The sequence below is a fragment of the Scyliorhinus canicula genome, chromosome 11 (assembly GCF_902713615.1).
Source record: "Scyliorhinus canicula chromosome 11, sScyCan1.1, whole genome shotgun sequence".
Taxonomy (NCBI): domain Eukaryota; kingdom Metazoa; phylum Chordata; class Chondrichthyes; order Carcharhiniformes; family Scyliorhinidae; genus Scyliorhinus; species Scyliorhinus canicula.
This window is the reverse complement of record NC_052156.1, coordinates 87,346,613-87,370,607: the sequence shown is the minus strand read 5'-3', so window position 1 is coordinate 87,370,607 and position 23,995 is coordinate 87,346,613. Positions and strand designations below refer to the sequence as shown.

General features: G+C 52.3%; 1 protein-coding gene across 1 annotated transcript in view; it reads left to right on the top strand.

The window, feature by feature from the left end:
- Positions 1 to 23,995, top strand: part of dock3 (dedicator of cytokinesis 3) — a 1,304,448-nt gene that overhangs the window by 996,699 nt on the left and 283,754 nt on the right. Inside the window, 2 exon segments of the mRNA XM_038810823.1 lie at positions 15,380 to 15,406; positions 15,523 to 15,618. Coding sequence (XP_038666751.1) covers positions 15,380 to 15,406; positions 15,523 to 15,618 — 123 coding nt within the window.

Below are 23,995 nucleotides of genomic sequence, written 5' to 3'. Positions count from 1 at the left end.
GGCAGCATTGTGGCTGGGCAGCCACGCGGCGCAGGCCTGGGGGAGTCGCTGGTCGGGTGCCCATGACGGGGTTGCGGGGTCCGCGGGGAACGAAGTGAGGCTGCGGAAGGAGACCTCCATAGTGGTAGCAAATTCAACAGTCTCTTCAAGACTTAGGGCCCCCTTTTCCAGCAGTCGCTGGCGCACGTAATTTGACCTAAGGCCCGCAACAAAGGCATCGCGTACAGCAAGTTCTCTATGTTGTGCCGCGGTAACCGCCTGGTAATTACAGTCACTAGATAAAGTTTTAAGCTCTCTCAGGAATTCCGCGAGCAGCGAGTAGTGAACACATGTCGTGCATAGACTTCATTAATAAGCCTCACATACATTTTGTCGAGTAGCGCTAGGGCTTCAGTATACAAACCGGCACAGTTTAGTTGAGTAGAGATTCTGTGGCTCACCCTCGCGTGCAGTAGGCTCATTTTCTGCTCCTCCATTGTTGCGGCTGTGCTTGCTTCCGCCAGGTAGGCTTTAAAACACCGCAGCCAATGAGAAAAAAATTATTTTGCCTCTGCATCCTGCGGGTCGAGTTCCAGTCGCTCAGGCTTGAGGGCTGATTCCATGATTGATCCTGACTGTTTCTTAAGTAGATTAAATTGATGGAACCATCAATTCACTAGACAAGTGCTTTAAGATATGAACAGTGGTTTTAATCTACTTACAACAGAGCCAGCCTGTTCCGCGTTGAACTCTCGATGAACTGAATGACTGGCTCTGAGCATTGGTATTTATACAGCAGTCCAGGGGGAGGAGTCATGGGCGGAGCCAAGGGAGGAGCCCTGTACAAACTCCTAAGCATTCCCAGCGCTACTCCCCTGTGGTGAATGTCACTTAGTAATTCACACTGTATTTACCAATACTATTGTAAGCGCAGTAGCGTTATCCGACCACTAGGAGGAGTAGCTCTGGGAATGCTCAGGAGTTTGTACAGGCCTCCACCCTCGGCTCCGCCCACGACTCCTCCCCCTAGACTGCTGTATAAATACCAATAAATACTAACCGTGTCCAGAGCCAGCCTGAGTTGATCGAGAGTTCAACGGGTAACAGGCTGGCTCTGAAGTAAGTAGATTAAAACCACTGTTCATATCTGAAAGCACGTGTCTCGTGAATTGATGGTTCCATCAATTTAATCTACTTAAGAACAGTCAAGATCGATCATGGAATCAGCCCTCAAGCCTGGATGCCTAGAACTCGACCCACAGGATGCCGAGGCTAAGAAATCTTCTCCCACTGGCTGCAGTGCTTTAAGGCCTGCCTGGCAGAAGCGAGCTCAGCCGAAACAAAAGAGGAACAGAAGTTAAGTCTACTGCACGCGAGGGTGAGCCACAGAATCTCTACGCAACTAAACTCGGCCGGTTCATATACTGCAGCGCTAGTGATACTCGATAAGATATATGTAAGGCCCATTAACGAAGTTTACGCACGCCATGTGTTCACAACTCGCCGCCAGCGGCCTACAGAATCACTCGCCGAATTTTTAAGAGAGCTCAAGAATTTATCAAATGACTAACTATCAAGCGGTTACCGCGGCTGAACATAGAGAACTTGCTGGACGTGACGTTTTTGTAGCAGGCCTCAGGTCTAATTATGTGCACCAAAGACTGCTGAAAAAGGGGGCCCAAGACTTAGAAACAACTGCGGAAATTGCTACCACGATGGAGGTCTCTTTCCGCAGCCTCACCTCGTTCCCCACGGACCCCGCGACCCAATCATGGGCCCCCGACCAGCGACTCCCCCAGGCCTGTGCCACGCGGCCGACAAGCCACCATGCTGCCCCAGCCAGCCACTATGCTCCTCCAGCCAGCCACTATGCTGCCCCCGCCTGCCATTTCTGCGGCTAGAATCGGCACCCGCGGCAGCACTGCCCGGCCCGCAACGCGACCTGCAGCAGCTGCGGGCGGAAAGGCCACTACGCGAGAGTGTGCCTCGCTAAAAGGGCCCCAGCTTCCAACTCCCCAGCAGCACAAAGTAATCGCTCTCCACACCCGCAGGTCCGCGGGGCCCGAAACGCTGCGGCCTATGCCCTGACCCCGCCCCCTCCCGCCACGTGCGATCCATGGGGGCCGCCATCTTGGAAAACCTCCACCTCACGGCCGGCCATGTGCGACTCATGGGGGCCGCCATCTTGGACGCCATCTTCCTCGCCGCCCGCCACTGAGATCCACGGGCCCGACCTGCATCTCCACGTTCGGACAACTCATCGGAAGAGTACGACTACGAACTCAGAGGGCAGTCATCACGGGGCCACTCGAGCACAGCTGATCGAGCCGCCGACTACCCGCAACTCAGCGCAGTCACCCTGGACCAATCGCGCCTGAAGCATCTGCGAAACTCGATGGCAGAGGTCCAAATCAACGGGTACAGCACGCCATGCCTTTTCGACTCCGGGAGTACTGAAAGCTTCATACACCCAGATCTGGTAAGACGCTGTTCGCTCCCCGTTTTCCCCGTGCGGCAAACTATCTCTCTCGCTTCAGGCTCCCACTCTGTCCAGATCCAGGGGTGCACCGCCGCGAAACTCACAATCCGAGGCGCTAGCTATGCAAAATTTCAACTCTACGTGTTGCCCGAACTCTGCGCGCCACTCTTATTAGGCCTAGATTTTCAATGTAATCTTAAGAGCCTCACCCTCAGCTTCGGCTGGCCCCTGCCCCCACTCACTATCTGCAGGCTCGCTATGCTGCGAATCTCCCCCCCTCCTCTCTTCGCCAATCTCACAAAGGACTGTAAACCCGTAGCCACTCGTAGCAGGCGATACAGCCTGCAGGATAGGGTATTTATCAGATCAGAGGTCCGAAGGCTTCTCAGTGAGGGGATTATAGAGGCCAGCAATAGTCCCTGGAGAGCTCAGGTGGTGGTCGTTAAGACCGGGGAAAAATTCCGCATGGTTGTCAATTATAGTCAGACCATAAATAGATTTACGCTCCTCGACGCGTATCCCCTCCCCAGGATTGCAGACGTGGTAAATCAGATCGCCCAGTATCGGCTCTTTTCCATGGTGGATCTGAAGTCTGCATACCACCAGCTCCCAATCCGCCCGGAGGACCGCCACTACACGGCATTCGAGGCCGATGGCCGCCTCTTCCATTTCCTCCGGGTTCCCTTCGGCGTCACTAATGGAGTCTCGGTGTTCCAACGAGCAATGGACCCAATGGTGGAGCAGTACGGGCTGCGGGCCACGTTTCCGTACTTGGACAATGTCACCATCTGCGGCTATGACCAGCAGGACCACGCGCTGACCTCCACCGTTTTTTCCAGACGGCACAGAAATTAAACATCACCTACAACAAAGAGAAATGCGTTTTCCGCACAAACAGACTGGCCATCCTCGGCTACATCGTGGAAAACGGAGTCCTGGGCCCAGACCCGGACCGAATGCGAACTCCCTCTTAGAACTCCCCCTCCCCCATTGCCCCAAGGCCCTCAAACGGTGCTTGGGCTTCTTCTCCTACTACGCCCAGTGGGTCCCTCAATATGCAGACAAAGCCCACCCACTCTTTAAGGCCACACAATTTCCCCTGTCAGCTGAGGCACGCCAGGCCTTCAACTACATCAAGGAGGACATCGCCAAAGCGGCCATGCGGGCGGTGGATGAATCCACTCCATTCCAGGTTGAGAGCGACGCCTCAGAGGTAGCTCTTGCAGCCACACTAAGTCAGGCAGGGAGACCAGTCGCATTTTTCTCCCGTTCTCTCTCCACTTCAGAACTCCGACACTCCTCAGTCGAGAAAGAAGCACAAGCCATTGTGGAGGCTATTCATTACTGGAGGCACTACCTCGCAGGTAGGAGGTTCACCCTCATCACCGACCAACGATCGGTTGCCTTTATGTTTGATAACTCGCAAAGGAGCAAAAAAATAATAATAAAATTCTTCGGTGGAGGATCGAACTCTCCACCTATAATTACGATATTAAATATTGACCCGGGAAGCTCAACGAGCCTCCGGCTGCCCTATCCCGCGGGACATGCGCCAGCGCGCAGATTGACCGTCTGAAAGTCATCCACAACGACCTCTGCCACCCGGGGGTCACCCAGCTCGCCCACTACATCAGAGCCTGAAACCTGCCTTCCTCCAATGAGGAGGTAAAAGCGGTCACCAGGATTGCCCGATCTGTGCGGAGTGCAAACCGCACTTCTATAGACCAGACAGGGCCCACCTGGTCAAGGCTTCTAGGCCCTTTGAACGCCTCGCGATTGATTTCAAAGGGCCACTCCCCTCAACTAACAAGAACGTTTACTTTCTAAACGTCGTAGATGAGTTCTCCCGTTTCCCATTTGCTATCCCGTGCCCCAACATGACCTCCCACACAGTCATTAGGGCCCTGCATAGTATCTTCACCCTGTTTGGTTTCCCCAGCTACGTACACAGCGACCGGGGTTCGTCCTTCATGAGCGACGAGCTGCGTCAGTACCTGCTCGACAAGGGCATCACCTCGAGCAGGACTACCAGCTACAACCCCAGGGGGAACGGGCAGGTGGAGAGGGAGAACGCGACGGTCTGGAAGACCGTCCTACTGACCCTCCGGTCTAGAAAGCTCCAAGTCTCCCAGTGGCAGGAAGTCCTCCCAGACGCGCTCCACGCTATTAGGTCCCTTCTATGCACAGCGACCAATCAGACCCCTCATGAGAGGCTCTTCATTTTTTCCAGGGGCACTACCACGGGGGTCTCACTTCCGGCATGGCTGAGGACACCGGGCCCGGTACTCCTGAGGAAACACGTCAGGGCACACTAAACCGACCCCCTTGTTGAGAAGGTGCGCCTGCTCCACTCCAACCCCCAGTACGCCTTCGTCGAGTTCCCTGACGGCCGTCAGGACACAGTATCTCTCCGGGATCTGGCACCCGCCGGATCCAGCGCCCCCTCTACCCGCACAGAAGGACCCCTCACCCTGCACCCCATGCTGCCGCCCCCTCGCACTCCCGAGCCCACGAGCTCGCTCCACCAGTTCCGTGCACCCGCGCCGGCCAGCCCCCAGTCCCCGGTCGAACCAGAAGAGTATGAAGCTCGGACACAACCCTCCCTGGAGTCCGCCATTGTACCCCAGCCACAACACCCATCCAGCCACCGCAAGAGGCTTCAACCCCGGTGCTCCACAGATCACAGCGGACAGTTTGACCACCGGACAGACTTACTTTGTAGACCACCACCCCCGCCGGACTTGATTTTTTTGAAGGGGGTGAATGTGGTTAATGTCACTTAGTAATTCACACAGTATTTACCAATACTATTGTAAGCGCAGTACCGTTATCCGACCACTAGGGGGAGTAGCTCTAGGAATGCTCAGGAGTTTGTGCAGGGCTCCACCCTCGGCTCCGCCCACGACTCCTCCCCCTAGACTGCTGTATAAATAACCGTGTCCAGAGTCAGCCTGAGTTCATCGAGAGTTCAACGGGTAACATGCTGGCTCTGAAGTAAGTAGATTAAAACCACTGTTCATATCTGAAAGCACGTGTCTCGTGAATTGATGGTTCCATCATCCCCCTAGTGGTCGGGCAACGCAACTGCGCTTACAAATGCATAGTCTCATGTATATACAATACAGTGTGAATTACGGAGTTACATTCACCACATGGAGGAAGCACTAAGGGTGGCAAAGGTACAGAATATACTCTCGGTGAGCGACTTCAATGTCCATCACCAAGATGACTCAGACGAGCACCAATTCAGACCAAGTTGGCTGAGCCCTACAGCTGCTAGACTGCTTCTACACCAGGTGGTGAGGGAACCATCAAGAAGGAAGAATTTACTTGACCTCATGCTCACCAATCTACCTATCACAGATACATCAGTTCATGACAGTAGGAGTGACTGCCACAAAGAACTTGTGGAAACGAAGTGCCATCTTCACATTGAGGATATCCTCCCTCGTGTTCTGTGGCTCTAGCATCATGCTAAACGGAATAGATTTTGAATGGATCTAGCAAATCAAAACTAGGCATCTTTGAAGTGCTAGATTGCGCAAATCAGAGGTACCAGAGGCACGTGGGAAACAGAACCAGAGAGGATTAACGAAACCTTCAAGGCCTTCTACCAAGAGCTATACACCTCGGAGCCCCCAACGGGGAAGGCTGGGATGAACCGGTTTCTTGATGGACTGGACATACCAGTCGTGGGAGAGGGCAGAAAACGGGATCTGGAAGCACCACTAGCACTGGGAGAGATCATGGAGAGCATTAACTCCATGCAGACGGGGAAGGCGCCGGGACCGGACGGATTCCCGGCGGACTTCTACAAAAAATTCGCGACAGCGCTGGCCCCGCACCTGCGGGAGATGTTCACAGACTCGCTAGCTAGGGGCACACTGCCACCCACGTTAGCACAGGCCTCAATCTCGCTGATACCTAAGAAAGACAAAGACCCAACGGAATGTGGGTCATACAGACCCATATCCCTGCTGAACGCAGACGCCAAAATACTGGCCAAAATCCTAGCCAAAAGGCTAGAAGACTGTGTACCTGAGGTGGTCACAGAGGACCAGACGGGCTTCGTCAAAGGTAGACAGCTTACCGCGAACATCAGGCGCCTGCTGAACGTGATAATGACCCCCTCCGGGGAGAGAACACAAGAGGTGATCGTCTCCCTGGACGCAGAAAAGGCCTTTGACAGAGTCGAATGGAAATACCTCATAGAGGTACTGGAGCGGTTCGGGCTTGGAACAGGGTTCACCGCTTGGGTAAAGCTCCTATACAACACTCCCATGGCGAGTGTACGGACCAACAATACCAACTCCCAATACTTCCAGCTGCACAGGGGCACCAGACAAGGATGCCCACTGTCCCCGCTGCTGTTCGCACTAGCAATCGAACCGCTAGCAATCGCGCTCAGGGCAGCAAAAAATTGGAGGGGGATCCGAAGGGGAGGTAGAGAGCACAGAGTCTCACTCTATGCGGATGATCTGCTCCTCTATATCTCGGACCCACAAAGCAGCATGGACGGAATCATAGCGCTCCTGAAAGAGTTTGGAGCCTTCTCGGGCTACAAACTCAACATGAGCAAAAGTGAGATCTTCCCAGTACACCCGCAAGGGGGGGGGGGGGCAGCGCTAAAGGGCCTGCCGTTCAAACAAGCCCAAAATAAATTCCGCTACCTGGGGATCCAAATAGCCCATGACTGGAAAGGGGTCCACAAATGGAACCTCACCAGCCTGACGGAGGAAGTTAAAAAGGACCTGCAAAGATGGAACACACTCCCGCTCTCCCTCGCGGGGAGAGTCCAGACGATCAAAATGAACGTACTGCCCAGGTTCCTTTTCCTGTTTAGATCCATTCCGATCTACATCCCCAAGGCCTTTTTCAAAGCGCTGAACAAACATATCATGGCGTTCGTATGGGGGGGGTAAAAATGCTAGGATCCCAAAGAAGGTCATACAAAAAACAAAATCCAGGGGGGGGCTAGCCCTCCCGAATCTACAATTCTACCACTGGGCGGCAACAGCCGAGCGAGTAAGGGGATGGATCCAGGAGCCAGAAGCCGAGTGGGTGCGTGCGGAGGAGGCCTCCTGCATGGGAACCTCCCTCCGGGCCCTCGCCACGGCAGCACTCCCATCCCCACCCAAAAAACACTCCACCAGCCCAGTGGTGACAGCCACCCTCCAATCCTGGAACCAACTGCGGCAGCAATTTGGCCTGTACAAAATGTCGGACAAGGCTCCCATCTGCAACAACCATAGGTTCAAACCAGCACTGACCGACGCCACCTTCAAAAGGTGGAGGCAGGACGGGGGGACACTGACAGTCAGGGACCTATACACGGACGACAGGATCGCAACACTGGACGAACTGACAGAGAAATTTCAGCTAGCTGGGGGGAACGAGCTACGGTACCTGCAGCTCAAAAACTTCCTACGAAAGGAGACAAGGACGTACCCACAACCGCCACGACAGACACTATTGGAAGACCTACTGGACGTAAGTATCCTAGAGAAAGGGAACTGTAGTGACATGTATGACCGACTGGTAGATAGGGACGACACCGTACTGGACGCAACAAGAAGGAAATGGGAGGACGACCTGGGGATGGAGATAGGGTGGGGACTCTGGAGCGAAGCACTGCATAGGGTCAACTCCACCTCCACGTGCGCAAGGCTCAGCCTGACGCAACTAAAAGTGGTACATAGAGCCCACTTAACGAGAAACCGTATGAGTAGGTTCTTCCCGGAGGTGGAGGACAAATGTGAGCGGTGCCAGAGAGGCCCGGCCAACCACGCCCACATGTTCTGGTCTTGCCCCATACTTGTGGAGTACTGGACAGCCTTCTTCGAGGCTATGTCCAAAAAAATTGGGGGTGAGGGTGGAGCCATGCCCGATAGTGGCGGTCTTCGGGGTTTCAGACCAGCCAGATCTATTCCTGGGGAGGAGGGCGGACGCCCTTGCCTTTGCCTCCCTGATTGCCCGCCGTAGAATCCTGTTTGGCTGGCGGTCAGCAGCACCACCCAGAGATGCAGACTGGCTGTCCGACCTCTCGGAATCTCTCCAAATGGAGAAAATCAAATTCGCCATCCGAGGGTCGGACGACGGCTTCCACAGAACGTGGGAGCCATTCATGCAACTGTTCCGGGACCTGTTTGTAGCCAACGTACATGAGGAAGAATAGTCGGGTGGCCAAGAACTAGGGGAAAATGGGCGGGAATCGGGGGAAGGTAGCCGGGGGGAGGGGGGGGGGGGGCTACGGGCTCGGTATGGGGGTTTGATGGCAAGCCAAGGCCCAAAACCAAACTATAAATAAATGCCTATAAACATGTGCCTCGGCCATATTGGGGAATGTAAAATATGTATGCTGGCTAAAGGGGGCGGCCACAATTATTGTTATGAAGATGCTTACCTGTAAATATTCCTTTTTTTTTTTCTCTCTCTCTAATAACTTGTAATTTGTCATATATAAAATATGAAAACTCAATAAAAAAACATTTATAAAAAAAAAATCTTTGAAGTGCTATGGGCCATCAGTTACAGCAGAATTGTACACAACTAAAATCGGTAACCTCATGGTCCGGCATATACACTGCTCCACCATTACCATCAAGCCTTCTCCCAGTGTCTACGTGGCTTTCCTCCGGGTGCCCCGGTTTCCACCCACAGTCCAAAGATGTGCAGGTTAGGTGGATTGGCCATGTTAAATTTCCCCTCAGTGTTCAAAGGTTAGGTGGGGTTACGGGGATCAGTGTAGACTTGATCGCCCGAATGGCCCCTTTCTGCGCTGTAGGGATCCTATGAAGCCTGGTTCAATGAAGCGTGCAGGAGGGCATGCCAGGAGCAGTACCACGGATACCTAAAAATGCAGTGCCAACCTTATGAAACTACAACAGAGGACGACTTGCATGCCAAACAGCAAAAGCAGCAGGCGATAGGCAGAGCTAAACAATCCCACAACCAACATATCGACCTAAGCTCTACAGTTCTGTCACATGTAGTTGTGAATGTTGGTGGGCAATTAAACTGGAGGAGGAGGACTTCCAGTGGTGGCCATGGAGTGAGTGGTTGCTTATTTGGTAGCTCCCGCTTGTGGTAGACATTTGGGACCTTTTTCACCGACTTGTGGGGGATTTGATCGGTAAAATAGGAGACTGGTAAGGTAGAGGAGAAGAATCCCCCAACAGTTTAAGGATTTGTGGACCAGAAGTGGTCTGCAAAGGAGAGATCATTGGGCAAGAAGGGAGTGGAGTCTGCAGCACAAGAAAACATGGAGGAGGCTGGTCAATGGAGCAGCTGGTGGAATTCCTTCAGGAGAACTTTGCCAAGCAAAGGCAAGGGTACCTGCACCCGATTAAGACGGGGATTGACCGGTTGGAGCAAATACTGGAAGGCCAGGGCCAGGCAATCCGGTAGGTGGAAGATGTAGCGGCTGAGCATGAGAACCAGCTAACCGCGATGGCGGCAGAGATGGGGCTGATGAGGGACCACCAGAAAAGGCTGCAAGAGAAGGTGGAGGACCTGGAGAACAGGTTGCGCAGGCAGAACCTGAGGATCATTGGCCTCCATTGAGCGATCATACGCGGGGACATATGTGGCGCGTATGTTCGAGAAGCTGCTGAGGGAAGGTGTGTTTACTCGACCCTTGGAGGTGGACAGGGCGCACAGAGCGCTTATGAGGAAGCCGCGGATGATTGAGCCGCCGAGGGCAATTGTGGTACGAATGCGCCGGTTCCTGGACAAGGAACACATCTTGAGGTGGGCCAGGCAGATGAGGAGCTGCAAATGAGAAGATAACGAGCTACGCATTTACCAGGACTTGGGTGCGGAACTGGCCAAAAGAAGGGCAAGCTTCAATAAAGTTAAATCGGCCCTCTTCAAGAAGGGGGTGAAGTTCGCATGTTGTACCCAGCTCGAGGGTCAAGAACTTTATTTCTGATCGTCGGATGAGCAATGAACTTTGTTAAGGACAGGGGACTGGCAGGTGATGGAGGACGTTGAACTTGGGGGCGAGTAACTCTGTACCTATGCTGCTAAATTTATTTTCTCTTTGGGTTTTGTATGTATGGTTTTTGTACCAATCTTTGGGCCGTTGCTCAGTTTTGTATGCGGCTTAGCTTTGTTCTTAATGGGGGATGGTGGGTGGAATTTTCTTCTTCATGTTTGTTGGGGATTGTTATGTTTTGCATATGTATGTTTGAGCGGGGGGGAGGGAGATCAGTGGGGGGTAGGATGCTTGGCACCATAGGCGGGCTAGCTCACGGAAGCGCAGTGGAGGGCGAGCAGGTAATCAATTTGTTATGTGGGGTTGGGATTGTTATTTTGTTGGGGGAGAGGGGGGGAACTGTTCTGCTGACAGGGGAGGGACTGGCGCTTGGAGACAAATTGGTGGTCGATTACCACCGGACGGCGGATCTGAAGAGGCGCTGGACGCAAGCTAGAGGCTCGCCCAATAAGTGTGATGGCTGATCGGGGGCGGACGTGGGAGGGCTGAATGGGCCGGTCAAGAGGGCTCGCGTCTTTACGCATTTGAAAAGTTTGAAGGGGGAACGTGGCAATGCTACAAGAGACACACCTGAGGGTAGGGGATCAGATTAGGTTGAGGAAGGCTTGGGCAGGTATTTCATTCGGGGCTAGACTTTAAAACTAGGATGGTTGCGATCTTGATCAATAAACGGGTGTAATTTGAGGTAGAAAATATCATGGCGTACTCAGGGGGTAGGTATGTTATGGTGAGTGGGGAGCTGGAGGAGATGCCGGTGGTATTAGTGAATAGTTACGCACCAAACTGGGACAACGTGGAGTTTATGAGACAGGTGTTGGGGAAGAGCCGGACCTGCACTCGCATAGGTTGATCATCGGGTTGGACTTTAATACGGTCATCGATCTGAGGTTGGATCAGTCGAGTTCAAGGACAGGAAGGGTGCCAGCCGCGGCAAGGAGCTAAAGGGGTTTATGGAACAGATGGGGTGGGAGGGTAGATCCATGGAGGTTCGGATGGCCGAGAGAGAAGGAGGTTTCTTTTTTTCTCCCATGTTCACAAAGTATACTCCCAGATGGATTTTTTCATTTTGAACAAGGCTTTGCTGGCGGGAGTGGTGAATGCCAAGTATTCAGCGATTGTTGTGTCAGACCATGCCCCACAGTGGGTGGATTTACGGGTGAGTAAGGAGGGGGGTCAGCGCCCGCAATGGAGATTGGATGTAGGGGGTGTGCCAGCGGGTGAGGGAGGCCATCCAGAATTACTTGGAGATAAATGACACAGGGGAAGTTTCGGCAGCAACGGTGTGGGAAGCACTGAAGGCAGTGGTTAGGGAGGAGCTAATTTCGATACGGGTGCAGAAGTTGGAATGGGCAGACATGGATAAGCTGATTAGGGAGATACTCCAGGTGGACAGAAGGTATTCTGAAGCCCCGGAGGCTGGGTTGTTGAAGGAGTGACAGAAGCTGCAGGTGGAGTTTGGTCTGATATCCACAGGGAAGCCGGTGGGGCAGTTGAGGAATGCGAGAGGGGCGATATATGAGTATGGTGAGAAGGCCACTAGGATGCTCGCACACCAGCTCAGGAAAAGGGAGGCGGCCAGAGAGATAGAAAGAGTGAAGGTCATAGGGGGGGACATGGTCTTGGACCAAGCGGGGTGAACGGGGTGTACAAGGAATTTAACAGTTGGCTGTACAAGTAGGAGCCCCCAGCTGGGGTGGAGGGGATGAGGCAGTTTTTGGAAGGGTCGAAGTTTCTGAAGGTGAGGGTAGGTTTGGTGGAGGGGTTGGGATCCCCGATCGGGATTGTAGAAGTAGAAGAGGGATTGGAGGCCATGCATTCGGGAAAGCCCCGGGTCTGGACGGCTACCCAGTGGAATTTTGCAAGAAGCTTTCTGTGATGGTGGGCCTGCTGCTGGTGAGGACATTTAATGAGGCAAGGGAGCGGAGTGTTCTTCCCCCAACAATGTCACAGGCTTCGACCTCATTGATCCTGAAGCGGGAGAAGGACCCAGAGCAATGTGAGTCATGCAGACCAATCTCCCAACTGAATGTCGATGCCAAATTGCTGGCCAAAATTCTGACCTCTAGTATCGAGGATTGTGTTCCGGGGGTGATAGGGGAAGACCAGACGGGGTTTGTCAAAGGTAGACAGCTAATGGCCAATGTTAGCAAGCTCTTGAAAGTGATCATGATGCCCTCCGAGGGGGGTGGGGGGGGGGGGGGGGGGGGGGGGGGGGGGGGGGAGGCAGAGGTGGTGGTCGCTATGGGCGCGGAGAAGACCTTTGACCGGGCGGAATGGAATTATTTGTGGGAGGTCCTGGGATGGTTTGGGTTTGGGCAGGGCTTTATTGACTGGATTTGGTTGCTGTACCATGCACCGGTGGCGAGTGTGCAGATGAACCGGGTGAGTTCAGACTACTTTAGACTGCACCGGGGGACAAGGCAACGATGTCCTCTCTCCCCATTGTTGTTTACCTTGGCTATGGAGCCATTGGCAATGGCGCTGAGGGTCAAAGGACTGGAAGGGACTAGTCCAGTGGGGGGTTGGAACACAGGGGGCGGGTTCTCCGACCCCCTACCTGCATAAAGAGTTGAACTCGAGGTGAGATCAGAGTGACTGCCCTTGACATCAAGGCAGCATTTGATCAAATGTGGCATTAAGGAGCCCTTTCAAATCGGAATCAATCGGGGAAATCTCCCCACTGGTTTGAGTCATACTTGGCACAAAGGAAGATGGTTGTGGTTGTTGACAGTCGATCAATTCAGTCTCAGGACATTACTGCAGTAGTCCCCCAGGGTAGAGTCCTCTGCTCAACTTCAATTGTTTCATAAATGACATTCTCTCTGTCATATGATCAGAAATGGGGATGGTCATTGGTGATTGCACAATGTTCAGCATTATTTGTGATTCCTGAGATACTGAAGTAGTCCATGTCAATATGTAGCAAGACCTGGACAACATTTGGGCTTCGCCTCATAAGTGGCAAGTAGCATTTGCACCATATAAGTACCAGGCAATGACCATCTTCAATAACATATCCTCTTGACATTCAATGGCATCACCATCACTGAATCCCCCATATCAATATCTGGTGGGTACCATTGACCAGAAACTGAACTGGAACAGCCACATCAATATTGAGGCTAGCAATAATTTGTTTTTATTGAAGCTACAAGAGCAGGTCAGAGGTTGGAAATTCTGCAGCAAGTAACTCACCTCCTGACTCCCAAACCTGAACCAAACAGGAGTGTAATGAAATAGTCTCCACTTGGCTGGATGAGTGCAACTCCATCAGCACTCAAGAAGCTTGACACCATCCCGGACAAAGCAACGGACTTGATTGACGGACCACATCAAACATCCACTCCCTCCACTACCGATGCACAGTAGCAGCAGTGTGTACCATCTCCAAGATGCATTGCAGAAACTTACCAAGGCACCTTTGAAAGCACCTTCCAAACCCGTGACCTCTATCACCCAGAAGTACAAGGGCAGCAGGTGCATGGGAACACCATCACCTGCAAATGTGCCTCCAAGCCACACACCAGCCTGGCTTGGAAGAATATCACTGTTTCTTCAATGTTGCTGAGTCAAGATGCTGGAACATCCTCCCTAACAGCACTGCAGATATACCTACACCACATGAACTGCAGGTTCAAGAAGGCAGCTCACCACCACTGTTATATATTTGGAGCCATTGTGTTGTTGCATGGTCACTTTAAGCGTCTAGTCATATGTATAGTTTGTGATGTCATCGGTTGTTTCACGGCCTTTGTCGAGTTAACAACTCTTCAATAAACCTGCGTTACTATTTTCATTCAACCTCACGTACTTCAACTTCACGTTCTTTTGTCCTGAGAGTACAGAACATAGCAGGATAAAAGGAATAACCACCTTCTCAAGAGAAATTAGAGATGGGCAATAAAACTACTAGCCTAGCCACCAATGCCCACCTCCCATCAAAGAATGAAACAAAACAGTACCCAATTTGCCTTATTGATAACTGCTTCACACTGTCCTGATGTTTTGGAGATGATCACTCCCAAGTCCTTTTCCTTTTTTAGCTGTTGCTGATGCACTTATTTACATTGACCTGTTCCATATGGATTAATATGCATCTTTATCCGGAATAAAATCTATTATCTGTATCTGAACTCACCTAGTTAATTAATCCAAATCTGTTAGCAGAAGGGTGTATTAAAATAGGTGTTGGATATTGACTATGTTTGGCTTAGCTTTGTTTAATGCCTGTAGAGGAATAATAATTTGCCAACATTGTCAAGGCTTATATGAAGAATGGGTACTTGGTGAATTACTGGAGCATGCAGGAGAAAGGGTAAAAGTTATTTTTAGGAATAAATGCAAACAGGTTCAACTCTATGTTTGTAACAATATCTGGCTGCTCTGAGGTTTCAAGAGATATCTGGATAGATGCTGATAAATACTGGAAGGCTGTGCTGTTCAAATGCAGTATTTTGTAATGTATCAGCTTGGTTCTGAGTTGGGGTTGGTTCTGATCTGATACTGTTACACAAACTATCTGAGTGAGGGGCATGCAAACAACTGGCTTTACTCTCCATCCTTTCAAGCCTTATCAAAAAGAACCAGTGTGTATTTTTTTAGTTTCCACTAACAGCTCTATGGTGATCTTCACTGGTAAAATGGCCTTTAAGTGGCTTTTCCTGTGTGACGACTGGGAAGAGAAGTATGGTCACATTTCTGGAATCACTAGTAGCATGACCTTTCCAGTACTGTTGGTACCGTTACCTTTCTGATAAAGGTGTTAGAGTCGATGGTTTCCTTTGTGCGATGTGGGAAATAATGTCGAGGAAGTTGTCCTTCACAGAGTGGTATATCTTGCCTTATTGCTGAATAGTTTTAACATTATGCATTCCAGATGTGATTAACCTTGTCTTTGCTTAATTTTTTGCTGCCTGGAAAAATAGCACCCAGCTCTTTGGGCCTTATCCTAGGTAAGACTAAAACACCTGATTTAAATATGTGTTACTGAAATGACAGCAGGCTGTGTTTGGGGAGGTTTGCTACCAGCAGAGGACACTCACTGCTTTCTGTTTTCTTGTGTTTGCAGCTTATTGGAGAAGATTGAACAAGAGACATGGAGAGAGACTGGTGTTTCCTTCGTATTATCGGTAACTCGCTTAATGGAGCGACTGCTGGACTACAGGTACATACCTCTGATTGTGGCGCAATGGGAGAGAAATTTCATGTTTATGAACCATAATAATGGTTATTTCCTGGTCAACTCTTTATTTCTGAAGTGATATGCTGCACATTTGTTTCCTGACAAGGGTCTAGGTTTTTGACCTGTCTTATTTTCCTATGATTCAAAAACATAATGCCTTCTTTAATTTACTTTAAGGATACGGGCAAGGCTAGTATGTATAATCCATACCTTGCTGTGGTTACCATCTGTAATTGTTTGATGCATCTAAATGTCTTGCTAAACCAGTTCAGAAGGCATCAATATTTTGGTTTCTTGATTCTATCATAGGATTTGTTACCCATCCCTAATTACCCTAGTGTTATGACACCCTGGACTAGTGCATGGTCAAGTCCATCGCCACTTTACCCAGAGTCTCAACACAATGGAATTAACCAATAATTCTTCAAAAAATACTCGAAGTCTGTGGCCCAATAATTACAGTCACCAGGTTTGTAAATGTAAACACAATTACCTTTTATTCATAACAAGAGCTAGAATGAAATAAGCAGAAAATACAACTGGTTAACTATCATCTAATTCCTAATCCCCCACTTTAACTCTCCCCCACCTTTAATATACACATACACATAAGACAAACACAGTGGGAAGCAGAGGGGTGAAAATAATAAGTAAAAGTAAAAACAGTCTTTGTTTCAGATGCTTATCTTTAAGCAGGCCTCCCTTCAAAGCAAGCTTTCAGAAAGAGATTTCTGCTTTCCGGTCTGTAATTATTTACACTATAGGTTCATCCAGGCCTCTGCAGTTTTATAAATACAGCAACTCACAGCCTTTCTGGATAGAGAGAAGAGAAGAGAGAGAGCAGGTACTTGTCCCTGTGAGTCCAGGATTCAAACTCAACTCCTTGGGTCTCTAAACTTCATCACTTGTTACCAGGCAGATTAGGCCTTTGTTTTTAATAAATCTTTTTAGGGCCATTTTCAAAATGATATACATTGCCCTTCGTTTTCATTTATTATACAGTACAAAAAGCTTCTTCTTAAGTTTCTCTATCTACAGTCAATCGCCATCTGACTAGGTGTGCAATCCTCACTAACCCCCAGCCCGCCTCCCCTGATGCCCTCCTTGATTGATCTGGGGGGGGGGGGGGGGGGGGGGGGGGTGTTCCACCTTCTCCTCATTTCTCCCCTTCCCCCACTTTTCTCTCCCCCGTCGGCTTTGGCTGTGTCCACCTTGTGGTTTCTCAGGCTCTCTCTTTTCTTTCCCCCTCCCCGGGTTGTGTGTCCCTGACGTTCCTCCTTGTCTTTTTTCTTTTAAACTTTCCAGTTTTCCGCTCTACTGGCTGTTGCTGGCCTCAAACAGGTTTTGGAATAGGCCAACAAATTGCCTCTATGCAGTAAGGAAGCCTTCCTCCAACCCTTGGATGGCTTATTTGATCTTCTCCAGGTGGAGTCTGCTAGCCAGTCTGCAGCGTGGGTGGTGCCGCTGATCGCCAGCCATGCAGGATTCTCCAGTGTGCGATTAAGGAAGCGAAAGCTAGGGAGTCGGCCCTCTTCCCTATGTGTAGCTCCAACTGCTCTGGCACACCGAAGATTGCCACATTCAGTCATGGCTTCACCCTCATCCCCACAACCTTGGACGTTGCCTCAGAGAAGGCTGTCCAGAACCCAAGTTTGGGACAAGCCTAGAACATGTGGGTGTGGTTGTCTGGGCCATTCTGACACCGTTCACATTTGGAAGAACCTGCTTATTCGAGTGCTGGTCAGATGTGCTCTGTGCATCACTTCCAACTGCATGAGGCTGAGCCTTGCACGCGCATGCAGGGGGTGGGGATGGATGGATGGAGTTAGCCCTGTTCAGTGCCTCGCTCCAGAGTCCCAAACCTACTTCTGCCCCAGTTCGTCCTCCCATTTCCGTCTGGCCTCGTCCAGTGGTGTTCGGGCTCTGTCCAGTAGCTGTCTGTGTATTTTCCCGCAGAGTCCCCCTTTCCTGTCCGTGTTCTTCAGATCCTCTAATATGTGGTCTCCGGGGTTCAGGAGTACCCTACTGTCTCTTTGTGGAGGAAGTGTTTTATTTGTAAATGTCTCATTTCCCGTCCTGTCGGCAGTTCCCATTCCTCCATCAATTTGTTCAGCGTCGCTGCGTCCTATTTAAAAGTCCCGAACTGTTAGGGCCCCCCTCTCCTGTCTCCATTTTAAAAAAGTTGTGTCCAGCCTGGCTGGAGGGAATCTGTGGTTACCGCAGATGGGTGCCATGGGGGACATCTTGGTCAGCCCGAAGCTGTCTTAATTGGCCCCACGTTTTCAGTGTAACCGCTATCACTGGGCTGGATGTGTATTTTGTCGAGGGGGATGGGAGTGCTGCCGTGGCTAGGACATGGATGGTCATTGCCCTACAGAAGGCCTCCTCCTTCCGCACAAACTCCGAGTGGGGTTCGTGCATCTAGCCCTTCACTCTGTCTGCTGTTGCTGCCCAATGGTAGTTATAGAATAGATATAGAACAGTACAGCACAGAACAGGCCCTTCGGCCCTCGATGTTGTGCCGAGCAATGATCTCCCCACTCAAACCCACGTATCCACCCTACACCCGTAAACCAACAACCCCCCCTTCCCTTAGCCTTACTTTTTAGGACACTACGGGCAATTTAGCATGGCCAATCCACCTAACCCGCACATCTTTGGACTGTGGGAGGAAACCGGAGCACCCGGAGGAAACCCACGCACACACGGGGAGGACGTGCAGACTCCGCACAGACAGTGACCCAGCGGGGAATCGAACCTGGGACCCTGGAGCTGTGAAGCATTTATGCAAACCACCATGCTACCGTGCTGCCCTATTGCAAATTTGGCAGTGCCAGGCCTCCCTTAATTTTCATTTTCCTCGTTTGCAGTGTTGGTTTGGGGACTCTTGGATTCTCCCCCCCCCCCCCCCCCCCCCCCCCCCCATATACACACACACACACAAACACCATAATTAAGCTTCTACGTTTTGGAAGAAGGCCTTGGGGATGAAGATCGGTATTGGGATCTAAACAGGAAGAGGGACCTCGTCTGTACTCTCCCCGCCAGGACGAGTGGGAGTGCATCGCATCTTTGCAGGTTCTTTTTGACTTCCTCTATCAGGCTAGTCAGGTTCCACTTGTGGATCTGTGCCCAGTCTCTGGCTATTTGGATCCCCAGATATCGGAATCTATTTTGGGCTATTTTAAACGGGAGCCCCTCCAGCTCTGTCCCTCCCCCATTTCGGTTCACTGGGAATGCCTAACTTTTGCCCAGGTTGAGCTTGTAACCTGAGAAGGTTCTGAACTCTTTCAGGATCTGCATGATTGCTTTCAGTCCTTCCTGTGGCTTTGAGACGAACAGGAGCAGGTCATCCACATAGAGTGAGACTCTGTGCTCTCTGGCTTCTCTTTGGATGCCCTTCCAGCTTTTCGCAGCCCGCAGGGCTATCGCAAGGGGTTTGATTGCAAGGACGAACAAGAGCGGGGACAGCGAGCATCCCTGCCTAGTTCCTCTTTGTAGCTGGGTGTATTCGGAGCTGGTGGTATCGGTTTGAACGCTCGCCTTGGGAACGTTGTACAGGAGTCTCACCCGGGCGGTGGATCCCGCTCCTAGCCCAAATCGTTCCTGTACCTCAAGGAGGTACTTCCATTCAACTCTGTCGTAGGTCTTTTCTGCATCCAGGAAGACAATCACCTCTGGTGTTCTCTCCCCAGGGACGTCATTATTACATTCAGCAGCCGCCTGATGTTCCCAGTGAGCTGCCTTCCCCCGCCTGCATGGAGCTGATGCCCTCCATGATTTCTTCCAGATCTATTGGTGCTTCCAGCTCCCCCATCTGTCCTGCCCCCTGTGGTAATATGACTAGGGGTGTTACGGTACCTGGGAGTGTGAGCTGCCATTGGTGCAGAGGGCTCGCTGCCCATTGGCCCAGGTATCGTGTTCTCCATATTCCTATTGGCTAAGAGGAAGGTAGCTCCGCCTATGAGGCGGGGTATAAGAACCCGTGTTCCCCAGCAGCCAGACCATTTCTGTACCTCTGCTGCCGGGCTCACTTCTTGCTGATTAAAGCCTTTTGTTTCGGACTTCACCTACGTTTCGTGTCCATTGATTGTGCATCAATTTAATCAGCAAGATTTTAAAGGATGGAGCTCCGCACCAAGCCGGAGTGTCTTCGACTCAGCCCTCACGCAGCGAATGCAAAAGCCGCATTTAAGCACTGGCTGGCTTGCTTCAACAGTTACCTAAGCACGGCGGAAAACGTCCCATCGAGGGAGCAGAAACTGCACATCCTCCACTCGTGCCTCGGCACCGCCATATACACGTTCATAGAAGACATGACAGACTACTACGCGGCTATGGATTTGCTCAAAGGACATTTCATACGGCCGGTGAACCAAGTCTACGTTCGGCACTTACTAGCCACAAGGCAGCAGATACCTGGTGAGTCACTGGACGATTTTTACCGTGCCCTCCTCGTGCTGGGGAGGAACTGCGGCTGCCCACAGGTGTCTGCTGCTGACCATACTGAACTCCTGATTCGGGATGCCTTTGTCACAGGCATGCAATCCTCGCAGATCCGCCAAAGACTGTTGGAGAGAGAAACTTTAAGCCTCATGGAGGCACAGGCCCTCGCCTCCTCCCTAGACGTCGCGAACCGGAACGCTCGCTCGTTCGCCCACAACCGCGTGGAGGCCCCCTGGGCAGCGTGGAACTCGGCCTCTCTCTCCCCCATGGACTCGGACCTCCCCCAGGCCTGTGCCGCAGGGTGCCCCAAAAAACCCGCGGGGCTCCGTTGCTATTTCTGCGGCCAGGTGAAGCACCCCCGTCAGCGCTGCCCGGCCCGTTCCGCAACCTGCAAGGGTTGCGGGAAGAAGGGCCACTTTGTGGCCGTTTGCCAGGCAAAGGCGGTCGCTGCGGTCCCAAGCAGCGACCGCGGGACTCACCCCCCCCCCCCCGTTCCCTTCAAGGACCCCGTGCAGCCCGCGGACCTCGCTGCCCCCATCCCCCAATGCCACGTGTGATCCCCGGGAGCTGCCATTTTACACCCCTGACGCCATGTGCGACCCCAAGGCGCCGCCATTTTGGACCCCCAACTCCACATGTGGGGAACGGGCGCCGCCATTTTGTCCACCCCCCACCATGTGTGGCCGACGGGCGCCGCCATCTCGGATCGGGTTCGAGGACCCCGCAGGTGGCTACTCCCTGCCTGATGAAGACTCCGACTATCTGCCATGACTCGCTTCAGTCACGCTGGACCGGTCTCGGCCCCGTACCCTCTCCACGGCGACCACGAAGATTTTGCTCAACGGCCACAAGACGAACTGCCTGCTGGACTCCGGGACCACAGAGAGTTTCGTCCACCCCACCACAGTAAGACGCTGCGCTCTCCCTGTCTACCCAGTTAAGCAAAAAATTGCCCTGGCCTCCGGCTCTCACTCAGTACAGATCACAGGGTGCTGCATAGCGGACCTCACTGTCCAGGGGAGGGAGTTTAAAAACTACAAGCTATTCGTTATTCCTCACCTCTGCGCGGCAGCACTCCTGGGGTCAGACTTCCAGTGTAACCTCCAGAGCCTAACATTGAAATTCGGCGGCCCTATGCCCCCCTCACTGTCTGCAGCCTCGCGTCCCTCAAGGTCCATCCCCCGTCCTTGTTTGCAAACCCCACCCCGGATTGCAAATCTGTTGCCACCAGGAGTCGACGGTACCATGCCCAGGACCGGACCTTCATCAGGTCCGAGGTCCAACGGCTTCCGAAGGAAGGGGTCATCGAAGCTAGCAACAGCCCCTGGCGAGCACAAGTGCTGGTGGTAAAGACCGGGGAGAAGAATAGGATGGTCATAGAATACAGTCAGACCATCAACAGGTTTACGCAGCTGTACGCATACCCTCTCCCCCGTATATCCGACCTGGTCAACAGGATAGCGCAGTATAAGGTCTTCTCCACGGTGGACCTCAAGTCCGCCTACCACCAGCTTCCCATCCGTGCGAGTCATCGCAAGTACACTACGTTCGAAGCGGACGGGCGGCTCTACCACTTTTTAAGGGTTTCCTTCGGTGTCACAAACGGGGCCTCGGTCTTCCAACGGGAGATGGACCGAATGGTCGACCAATACGGTTTACGGGCAACCTTCCCGTATCTCGATAATGTCACCATCTGCGGCCACGATCAGCAGGACCACGACATTGGAGGCACTATCTGGCCGGCAGGAGGTTCACCCTCCTCACAGACCAACGGTCAGTGGCCTTCATGTTCGACAACGCATAGAGGGACAAGATAAAGAACGACAAGATCTTGCAGTGGAGGATCGAACTGTCCACCTACAACTACGACATCTTGTATTGTCCTGGGAAGCTGAACGAGCCTCCCGATGCCCTGTCCCACGGCACCTGTGCCAACGCACAAGTGGACCGCCTTTGAACCCTCCACGCGGACCTCTGCCACCCGGGGGTCACCCGTTTTTTTCACTTTATCAAGACCCGCAACCTACCCTACTCCATCGAGGATGTCAGGACAGTGACTAGGGACTGCCACATCTGCGCGGAGTGCAAACTGCACTTCTACCGCCCCGAAAAAGCGCATCTTATAAAGGCTTCCCGTCCCTTTGAACGCCTCAACATGGACTTCAAAGGTCCCCTCCCCTCTACCAACCGCAACACGAACTTCCTCAACGTGATTGACGAGTACTCCCGCTTCCCATTCGCCATCCCCTGCCCCGACATGACCACACCCACCATCATTAAAGCCCTACACACCATTTTCTCCCTCTTTGGATTCCCCGCTTACATTCATAGCGATAGGGGGGTCCTCATTTATGAGTGACAAACTGCGTCAATTCCTGCTCAGCAGGGGCATCGCCTCCAGCAGGGCGACCAGTTACAACCCACGGGGTAACGGACAGGTCGAGAGGGAGAACGGTACAGTCTGGAACACTGTCCTGCTGGCCCTACAGTCCAAACATCTTCCAGTCTCCTGCTGGCAAGAGGTCCTCCCAGACGCCCTCAACTCAATCCGGTCACTTCTTTGCACATCCACTAATCAAACGCCTCACGAGCGCCTTCTTGTTTTTCTCAGGAAGTCTTCCTCAGGGACCCCACTCCCGACCTGGCTGGCTACCCCCAGGCCCATCCTGCTCCGGAAACACGTGCGGGTGCACAAGTCGGACCCGTTGGTCGAGAGGTTCCAGCTGCTCCACGCGAACCCGCAGTACGCGTATGTGGAGTATCCCGACGGCCAACATGGTCTCCCTACGGGACCTGGCACCCGCCGGATCCCGACCACCGCCCCATCCCACTCACTCATAGCTCCCGCCCCGCGCCTAGAGGGCGATCAAACCACACCGCCAGTCTGTGCGCACCTCACCTGCACCACATGCCAACACACTGTGCTGCCCTTATCCGAGGGTCTCGCACTGTACACTATCCGTCCCCCCAGGAGAAGGCGGTCCACAACCGCAGGGAGAGAGAAATGATATGAAGGGCCAACAGAGGGTGATGTTCCAGTCGGTCAGGTTGGAGAGTGCGCACCACACACATGTAGCATACATCAGGTGGAGGTAGGAACCCTCAAGAGGGCAGATGGTCAGATGGTTGTCCAACCCCAGGAACTAGCTACCGTCCAGACATGTCTTGCGCTTCTGGAAAGGACAGTCCCATCAATGCTGAAGATACAAGCACAGAGCTTGGGACTACAAGAGAGGGTGTCAGCAACCATCCAGTGCCTGCAGGTGCAGTTGGAGGCGTCCCAACTGCCTGCAAGAGGTGGTGCCGATAATGCATGCTACCCAGGCCAACACTGCGTGGGTGGCGTCCGCGGTGGAGGCCTTGGGTGCGACGGTATTGGCCGTGGGTCAAGATGCCCAAGGCCTGGGGCACTCTATGCAGGTGGTGGCTGAGGTACAGGACAGGGCGGCCATGTCCAGGCCTTGCTGCATTTGCACATAGATTGCTTCAGTGTCTAAGGAGTTGTGAATGGTGCTCAACATTGTGCAATCATCAGCGAACATCCCCACATCTGACCTTATGTTGGAAGGAAGATCATTGATGATGCAGCTGAAGATGGTTGGGTCAAGGGCACTACACTGAGGATCCCTGCAGTGATGGCCCGGGACTGAGATGACTGACCTCCAACCACCACAATCTTCGTTTGTGCTCGGTATGACTCCAACCAGTGGAGAGTTTTCCCTCTGATTTCCATTGACTCCAGATTTGCTAGGGCGCCTTGATGCCATACTCAATCAAATGCTGCCTTGACTTCAAGGGCAGTTACTCTCACCTTACCTCTGGAGTTCAACTCTTTTCTCCGTGTTTGAACCAAGGCTGTAATGAGGTCAGGAGCTGAATGATCCTGGCGGAACCCAAACTGTGAGCAGATTAT